Here is a 9,423-nt window from a genome sequence, read left to right on the forward strand (position 1 = left end):
TGTTGTTTTTTTTTTTTTTTTAAATTGACTAAAACAGTCTGCCTTGTGGCCGAGGCAGCAGCTCCTGCAGCTCGCTCTTATTGCCTCAGGAGGCTGTAGGGTACTTCCTACACTGTCTGCATCCCGGTACTCACGCTCTGGTGCTTGCAGAGAGATGAAGCCCCTAGCCACATGTTTCTCCGTGGATAGTCCCAGTCTCCATTGGTGCATTATCTGCAGTTGTCTAAATGTGGCATTGAAAGATTTTTCTTTTTTTGGTTTTGGTTTTCTGATACTGGGGATTGAACCCAGAGCCTTCACATCTAGCTACATCCCCAGCCCAAGTCTTGCTAAGTTGCCAGGCTGGGCTTTGAATTTGGGTTCCTCCTGCCTCCACCTCCCAGAGTACTAGAATTCCAGGTGAGCCACACCACCATACTGAGCTCTCTGGAGGGTTGTTTTTTTTTGTTTTTTTTTTTTTTTTTTGGTGGAACCAGGGATTGAACTCAGGCCCTTGCGCTTGCCAGGGAAGTGCTTATTCTACTGAGCCATCTCCCTGGCCCCCTTTAGAGGTTTTTAAGTGTGGGTGGAGTTGTGGGTCTGATCAGTGTCACTCTGGTTACTGGGTAGGGAATAGAAGGACAAGGACTGAAGTGGAGACACTAGAGAGAATGTGGCTCAGGCCATGGAAGTGGCAGGCGTGCCCAGATTCTGATGTGTTTTCGTGGTGGAGGCAATAAGGATTTGTTGATAAGTCAGATGGGACATATGAAAGAAAGGACAGTGACAAGGCTACCCCAAGGTCAGAGTACCTAGAAGAATGAGGTTCCATGGCCTGAGAGGTGGGGATCTGCAGAAGGAGCGGGGCTGGGGGTCCGGGCTCTGTCATTTTCAGGTGTAGAGTTGTGCAGGTGGCCGGATGGAGAGCTGGAAGTATGTTGGGGGCGGGGCTGGGTCACAGATGCACACCTGGAGGTCATGGTCAGGAGTGTGAGTAGGTGTGGGCGGCACTGAAGAGTAACAGAACAGCACATGGTGGAAGGCGCTAGGAAGGGCGAGGGCCTGGCAGGCGCAGGCTTCATGAAGAGCCGCTGTGCAGGCCCAGGCAGCGTGGGATCTGGGTGGGAGAGTTCAGGCCACAGGGCTGCAGCATTTGTATTTCAAGGGCCAGCAGCTAGGAACAGTGGTACTGTGGTGAGCTGATGACCCTGGCCAGCACAGGCGTGGAGCCTTAAAAACCAGTGGGCTGGCAGCTGCTAAGCAAGGACAGGGCTGAGCCCCACTGACGGAGCTGGGTTGGACAGGATGCTGTGTAGTGATCCCAAGGGACAGAGGGAACAGGCCTGCATCCCTGGGTTGGGATGGACAAGCAGCCCCTGAGTGTGAGTGGCCTCATACACTCTTTAGTCTCACCCTGTGCTGGGGCCTCAGGTGCCACCGGGACACTGTAGATTCCCTGCATGGCTTCTTGCTAAGCCCCCTGAGGGACACCTGTGTTTGCTCTGCCCTCCCCAGGTATGACGCATGAAGACATCGTTCAGGAATCCAAGAAGTACTGGCAGCAGATGGAAGCACACGCCGGGAAAGCCAGCAGCGGCTCGGTAAGGCCCTGGGGAGACCTGCTCCATAAGGGTGTCCCTGTCTCTCTCCTATGGCTTCAGTGCATTGGGCAGAACAGTTGTCTGTCAGAAGCCTGGGAAAAATTCTCAGGGGCTCTTTGCCCCAAAGTTAGCATCGTCTCATGGCCCACACTTGCTCTGCTGCCTGTGTGTGTATATCTATCCTGTGGCTATGGGTGTATGGCTTTGCTGCCACTCTGTTTTTCTTTTTTCTTTCTTTCTTTCTTTCTTTTTTTTTTTTTTTTTTTTTTGGTGGCTGGCTCAGCCCGCCCGGGGGGCAGGACTGGCGTGGCATGTGGTGCTAGGCATAGACCCGTGGGCCCTGAGCTTGCCTAAGCAGGCGCTTTAGACCACTGAGCTGTCTCCCTGCCACCACTCTGCTTTTCCGACCCACTTGAGAGTAAGTTGCACATATGATATCCTCTTAGCGCTACACACTTCCATGTGCAGATCTTAAACTGAGGACACCCTCTTATGTAACCGTAGCCCAGTACAGCATCAGGGACTTGCTCTCGCTATGCAGCCATTCAGATTTCATGAATTATGCTCAAAATTCAGGTAAGGAACTGCAGTCAGTTGTCCTAAGTCCCCTTTAACCGAGAACATCCTTGGCCTATTAGGTTATCTTTGTCTTCCATGACACTGACATTCTGAGGAGCCAGCAGTTTTGCAGAAGGCCGTCCCTGTGGGACCATGTCCCTGTGCCACAGACATGAGGCCACAAATTCTCTGGCTCACACGGCAGGAGGCAGGCACATCGCCTCCGTTTGTCCTATTCCTGGTGATAATGTGATTAAACTCTGGTAGCTTGATTAAGGCGCCTTCACTATAGAAGTTTCTCTGCCATCAAATTATATTTTGCTTTCTGTAATTATTAAATCTTTCCTGGGAGGACACTTTGAGACCATGTGAACATCCTAGAAAACTCCAACTGATGCCCACTGAGTGTAGCCTCTCCTGTCCCTCCTGATCCTTACCAGGGTCCTGCCTCTGTGAGCCATGGCATTGTGGCATTTGCAGATAGGGAAACTGAGGCTTGGAGCCTCTTAGAGACTTGCCCAGGGGCAAATCCCAGGTTCCCTGCCATGTTGTGCAGAACATACCCTGCTCCCTCCCACCTGCCCCTTTCTTGTCACCTGAGCACCTTCAGGTTCCTGCTCCTGGCCTGCTCCAGGCTACAGCATGTTGGGGCCTTACTGTGTACCAGGCCCTGCCCCACCCAATTGTCAGACGCCTGGGAAAATTCTCAGGGGCCCTTTGCGCCGAAGTTAACATTGTCTCATGGCCAACACTTGCTCTGCTGCCTCTGTGTGTGCATCTGTCCCATGGCTTGGAGCAGGCCACTGCAAAAGATAGGTGCCACCACCCTGGACTGCGAGGCCACTGTGACCATAGGTGACAGTGGGGTCACTGGCTCACAGGGGTGGTCTCAGAGACTAGGACAGTGAAAGTGTGATTCACCTCGCAGGCCTGACTGCAGTCCAGATCCCAGATGCAAGGCTCTTGTCATCTGCAGGGGTGAGGCGAAGTTGGGGGTGTCGGGCAGAAGCTGCTTGTGTCTTCTCAGTGCCCTCCCACACAGAAACATGCGTGCCTTCCCCACGCGAGGGCCCTGTCCTCATGCCGCTTCCCCGTAGTGGCCTTGGTGCCTGCTTGGCCAGACTCTTCTCATTCTGAGAATGGCAGGGGCTGGGAGACTTGTAGTCATGAAGCTTGAGGGTGGGGCTGAGCTGCCTTGTCCCCGGGACCTTGTATCACTTGCAAAGTGGGAGCAGTGCCTTTCTCTGAGTGCCTCTAGCGAGAAGTCAGAAGCAATGGCGGAACCCACCCTCTCTCCCATGGGCTCCTCCCAGTTGACCTTGTCCCTGGGATCTGTGTGCAGCATCTTGGAGCTGAGCCAGGTCTGACTTGCCTGGCACCAGGCGTTGGGACAGTCACCTGGGAGGACAGGACTCCTGCTCCAGGCCAGGCCCTGGGCTGGACAGTGCTGGTTCACAGGGTGTGGGCCACAACTCCCGTCTCCAGAGAGCTGCCGTGGCAGAAGACAGGCGCCACTACCCAGGAGGAACAAGGGCTTCCCAGAGGGGTGGACCCATACCCAAAGGTCCGTGGATGGAAGGGAGGGGTTACTAGGGGGCTTATAAAACAGCAAGTTGACCAAGGTTGCAGGGCCATCACCTTCCCCACCTTTCTGGCTACAAAAAGAAGTTTGGAGCAGAGACTGGGGAAGCAGCGTAGGGGAACAGCTGGACGTGGGGGTATGGCCAGAATCCAAGGCTGCCCAGGTGGCCTGATGACCCACCCCAGGTTTGTGGACACCTGCAGTCTACCAGAGCTGCACTCATAACCCAGGGAGCCGATCAGCACCAGGGAGCTCCTGACTCCCGGAGTTGCAGAAGGGACAGTGGAGACATGGTTCTGGGCGGGCTCCTGCAGGACAAGCACTGGAGCTGAGCTTGAGAACGCAGTTTCTAGGACAAGCTGGGTAAAGAGTGGGGAGAAAGCATTCCAGGCAGAGGGAACAGCATGTGTAGAGCAGGGTGGCTATGCCGTGGCATGCTGGGCCCTGGAAGAGGCTGCATTTTATGGAGCAGGCCCCTGCAGGAGGCAGGGCAGGCAGGGAGCAGCCAGGAAAGGAGGAAAAGTGTTCAGTCAGACCCAGCTCCAGGCCATTGGAAAGCCACTGCTTTTGGGTAGAATCAGGAAGTAGACCGGCCTGCTCTGGGCTGGGTGGCCCCCACATTCCCAAGGCTGCCTGTGTGTGAAAGACTCAGGGGCTTTGGACCTGGGGCTTCTCCAACCCCTTCACTGTCCCTCACAGGGTGCACCAAGGACTCATGGGCCCAGCACCTTCGACCTGCAGATGAAGTTCGTGTGTGGCCAGTGCTGGAGGAATGGGCAGGTGGTGGAACCTGACAAGGACCTCAAGTACTGCAGTGCCAAAGCCCGTCACTGGTGCGTGGGTGCCGGGCAGGGGCTTGGCCACAGTGGCAGCCACCTGAGTACCACAGGGAAGGAGGCCAAGACTCAGGCCCAGGCTCTCCTCAAGCAGCTCCCATCTCTCCTGCAGCTGGACCAAGGAGCGGCGGGTCCTTCTGGTGATGTCCAAGGCCAAGAGGAAATGGGTGTCGGTGAGGCCGCTACCATCCATCCGCAACTTCCCACAGCAATACGATGTGAGCGCTGGAGGTGGAGATGGCAGGGGATGGTACAGGGCTCCCCACACCCGGGCCCCCGGGACTCAGTGGTTCTCCACACCCGCCCCCCAGCTCTGCATTCATGCGCAGAACGGCCGCAAGTGCCAGTATGTGGGGAACTGTTCCTTTGCACACAGCCCTGAGGAGAGGGACATGTGGACATTCATGAAGGAGAACAAAAGTGAGTAACAGGCTCGTCCCCGCTCCTCACTGCTGGACACCCCTCCGCCCCCCCATCCCTTCCCCACCCCAGCCCCGCCCAGGCCTGGGGGCCCGTGGCTCCCAAGTCCAACAGGAATTGGGGCAGGATAGAGGGGAGCCTTCTTATCAGGCACTCTGCCCCTGTGCAGTCCTGGACATGCAGCAGACGTACGACATGTGGCTGAAGAAACACAACCCAGGGAAACCTGGGGAAGGGACCCCGATCAGCTCACGGGAAGGGGAAAAGCAGATCCAGATGCCCACAGACTATGCCGACATCATGGTAAGTCCCTGCACCGGGCAGCTGGACCGAGACGGAGCCTGAGGGGCCCAGAGGGTGGCCTGAATGGGCTGGTACCCACGATGCTGTGTCCTTAGATGGGCTACCACTGCTGGCTCTGTGGAAAGAACAGCAACAGCAAGAAGCAGTGGCAGCAGCACATCCAGTCTGAGAAGCACAAGGAGAAGGTCTTCACCTCTGACAGCGACGCCAGTGGCTGGGCCTACCGCTTCCCCATGGGCGAGTTCCGGCTTTGTGACAGGTGCCAGGGGAGGTCAGGGTGCAGGTGGCACGCAGAGCAGGATTGAGGGTGGGCTCAGACCTGCCAGGACCCCTCCTTTGCAGCCCCTCCTTTGGTCAGGTCCCAGAGAAAGCCAGGGAATCCTGTCTGGGCGAGGCTTGTGACAGGGAGGCCCTGTGGGCATCTGGGTCCCACAACACAGCGTGCAGGCAGTGAGCCTCCCACCGCCCACAGGCTGCAGAAGGGCAAGGCCTGCCCGGATGGGGACAAGTGCCGCTGCGCCCACGGCCAGGAGGAGCTCAATGAGTGGCTGGATCGGCGTGAGGTGCTGAAGCAGAAGCTGGCCAAGGCCCGCAAGGACATGCTTCTGTGCCCAAGGGATGATGACTTTGGCAAATACAACTTCCTGCTGCAAGAAGATGGAGACATTGCAAGTGCCACCCCAGAAGTTCCTGCTGCTGCCGCCACCACCACTTCCACTGCCGCTGCCACCACCACTGCGGAGTAGGGGCCAGGTCTCGGCCGTGGGCAAAATCCTGGGGTCAGGGTGGGGGTGGGGACGGAGGGCATGCTGGAAGGGCTGGGGCAGGCCAGCTGGGGGTGGGGGGTGCCCTCCCTAAGCAGCCCCCAGCCCCTGGGGTCCCTTCCATCCTCTCCACCTCCACCACCCAGGTGTGCATCCCTGGTGCACATGCTGCAGCCCCGCGTGGTCCTAGGGTCCTTGTCCTGCTCACATCTGGACAGACCCTCCCTCACCCCCACGGCTCTCCTGGTTGGGGAGGGAGGGGTCTAGCTGACCCCTCCAGCTTCAGCCTATAGCTTTAACTTCTGTCTGCTCCTAATGGGGGCCCAAAACTCAGGGCTGGGGAGCCTGGGGTCCCCACTTGAATCTGCAGCAGGAGGGTCCTTTCTCCCTCCCCCTCCCCTAAGCCCCTCTTTTGGGGGCACATCAGGACACAACAGAGGGCAGGAGGCCCCAATTAGCTTTAAAACGCAGCCTCAGGGTAGAGCCAGGATGTACCGGTCTCTTACACCCTGGGCCTCGGTTTCCCTTCTGGTTGGAGCCCTGGATATGTGCTCCCAATTCTGCCCCACTTCCTCAAAGGCTGCTAGTGTAGAGCACACATCCTCAACCTTTGGAGTGGACCCAGCCTGAGCCCCACTTTGCAGAAAGGAAAACTGAGGCCAAGCAGCAAGAGTGATCTGGCCTAGGGCCTCCAGCCCCCAGCATGAGGCAGGGCTCAGATTAAAGACAGTGGTCAGAGGACTCAGGACCGGTTATTATGGGAGCAACCGGGCTCTGGCAGAGCTGGAACAGTCTCTGAATATGGATCAGAGTGTGACTGGGCCTCAGGCAGCAACCCAGGGGCTGAGGGCTTGCCCTCGTCAGCCCCCCTGGAGGGACAGGCCCCTCCTGAGGAAGGCTGTCTGGTGGCAGCAGAGTTAGGTCCCCACACCTGCTCAGGGACAGTGGAGAGGGCAGGGTGCCGCGAGCTCAGGTTCTGCCCTTGGCACGGGGAGGAGTTGGGATGTGCGGAAGAGGGAGGCTCCACCCTGGGCTTCAGGAACACTCGGGATGGGACATAGTCCCTCTCCCAGTGACCCAAGACCCAAACATACCGTGACACCCAACTGTCCCCACCCTTCCCAATCCCAATCCTGCCAGCTGCCTAGGACCCCAGCTGACCCCCAGCCCCTGGTCCCCAGGCCCTCCCCTTGTCTGGTGTGTCTGCGTACACCCCTCCATCCCTCCTTGCGGGCAGCCCAGCCTCCCGACTCCCCAGACATTCCAGAACACCCTGTGCCGTGGGCACCAGGAGTGGGGCACCCCCAGAAGGAACCAGGGACTAAGGCTGGCAGGGCTGTGGTGGAGAGAACAGCGCAAGGATCCACAGTGCTTGTGGTGGTGTCGATGGGCACCCTGGCCAAGCTGACCCTGATCCTTCTGCCTCGGCTGCCCACCCTTGTCCCAGTAATCGTGGCATGCACCCTGCCCCTTCCCGCCCTGCCCCTCCCCCGGCAGGCCGGCACTGCAGAGTTTGGGTGCTGGCAGTGTGGCTGGCTGGAAGCCCGTGGGTGCTGGCCAGGAACGTGGATGATACTTGTCCTCCTGAGCTGTGCTGTTGCAGTCTGTCGTCACCAGCCCTGTTCTTAGTGTGTATATATGTCGCCCCGTGATGCATATATACACAGGTATTAAATATATCACTCTATATAATATTATATATGTGTGTGGTATCCAAGCAATCACTTCTAAAGAGGGCTTAAAGATAAAGCATTTGGCCAGAATATGCAGCTATCCTCATGTGACTAGGACAGAATATGGGGTCATTGAGCTGTTTTCATGGAGTTAGTGACTAGAGTGGGCTCAGCAGTTACTTGGGCCGTCTGCTGCCTGTTGGTTTCCTGGAACAACCCTGTCTAGCAGAGAAAACCAGAGGGCTCGTGGAGAGGGAATGATTTGTGGCTGTCCCCCGAGGACCAGGACAAGTTTTCATGTTGAGGCAGTTACTGCCCAGGCCCTTGGGATCTAGGGCTCCCTGGCCTGGCCAGAGCTGGATCCCCAGGGGAGAGGGGGGAGAGAGCAGGCAGCAGGGATTGGTGAGAGTTGGGGGATAAGAAATCTTTGTTAATGATGAGGTTAACTATGTCAAATGTGACCCCTCTCTAGGTCCCTGGTTAGGAGGCTCAGAGCGGGGTCTAGGGCCTATGCCCACCCCCAGTGGGCAGGGACAAGATAGCACAGCAGAACTGGGTCGGGGTGAGCTGAGGGGATGCTGCATTTCACAGCTGGACAGTAATAAATTTAATGGTCCTTTTAAAATGTCTGTGTATTAAAACTTTAAGAATACCACACTTTAATATTAAATATCATAAGGTCTAGTATCTTGATAATAATGTAGATGTTTTAATAACAATTTTTGTCCTTCTTAAAATAAAATGAAAGAAACTTGCTTCTTTTAGCCTTTGTTCTAGAAAATAAATGTGTGTACTTTGCCCCCTGACCCTTAGCTGTCACTCCTGTTCCTCTTCACCTGGCACATGTGCCCAAGCGACTCAGGCTATTCTGTAACTCATGGGGCAGAGCTGTCTTGGCACTGGCTGTGTGACAGGCAGGCATTCTGAGGGGTGGGGCACGCCTGTGTTGTGTGGCCATGGAGACCCAGCTGGCCTGGCTTAGGCAGCACCTTGGTGGTGGGGACAAACTGCTCTATACAGGAGACCTCAAGAGCCACCCTTTGTTGGTTCTTGTGCAGCCTGTGTGTTCGCTGCATGACATGGGGCTGCCTGGGACATCCACTCTCCCCTTCCTTTCCTGCACTGCCCTGGGTTCTGTGTCCTTTGTGGATGTGGCTTGTCCAGGAAGGCCAGAGGTCATGCTACTCTTTTACAATGTGATCCCAGCTCCACCCACCCTGCCCGAGGGTGGAGTGGCCAAAGAGCAGAGGGACAGGGCCCGTGAATCACCCGGAGAAGGAGGCATCTGCACCAGGTATGCAGGAGCTGCTCAGATGGCTGCTAAGTGTGGGGATGACGAGCCGAAGCAGCCAACTTCATTGGGCACCTTGTTGGCACCAGCCCCTGAGCAGAAAATATCAGTCTTGCAAGCTGCTGGCCACACAGCCCAGAGAGGCTTGGCAGATGTTCCAAGGGCCCTCAGAAAGGCAGAAAAATGATCAAGAATTGCCTGGACTGGGTATCACAAAGCTGCTGCTGGCCCTGATGTTTTGGGATCCTAGGCACCGGTCAGCACTGCGAACGAAAGCAGCACAGCAAGAGTCCCTGCAAGAAGGACACAGATGTATTGAAAAGACTGAGAGGGGCCGGGGAGATGGCTCAGTGGAATAAGCACTTCCCTGGCAAGCGCAAAGGCCTGAGTTCAATCCCCGGTTCCGCAAAAAAAAA

General features: G+C 56.5%; 1 protein-coding gene across 1 annotated transcript in view; it reads left to right on the forward strand.

The window, feature by feature from the left end:
* The window catches only part of Zc3h7b (zinc finger CCCH-type containing 7B), a 57,463-nt gene that overhangs the window by 28,766 nt on the left and 19,274 nt on the right, over nucleotides 1–9,423 (forward strand). Inside the window, exons 7-13 of the mRNA XM_023702676.1 lie at nucleotides 1,495–1,580; nucleotides 4,420–4,553; nucleotides 4,669–4,774; nucleotides 4,868–4,976; nucleotides 5,146–5,279; nucleotides 5,375–5,538; nucleotides 5,752–5,947. Coding sequence (XP_023558444.1) covers nucleotides 1,495–1,580; nucleotides 4,420–4,553; nucleotides 4,669–4,774; nucleotides 4,868–4,976; nucleotides 5,146–5,279; nucleotides 5,375–5,538; nucleotides 5,752–5,947 — 929 coding nt within the window. The remainder of the gene's footprint in view (nucleotides 1–1,494; nucleotides 1,581–4,419; nucleotides 4,554–4,668; nucleotides 4,775–4,867; nucleotides 4,977–5,145; nucleotides 5,280–5,374; nucleotides 5,539–5,751; nucleotides 5,948–9,423) is intronic.

This window comes from Octodon degus, unplaced genomic scaffold (assembly GCF_000260255.1).
Source record: "Octodon degus isolate 3935 unplaced genomic scaffold, OctDeg1.0 scaffold00156, whole genome shotgun sequence".
In the NCBI taxonomy this organism is placed as follows: domain Eukaryota; kingdom Metazoa; phylum Chordata; class Mammalia; order Rodentia; family Octodontidae; genus Octodon; species Octodon degus.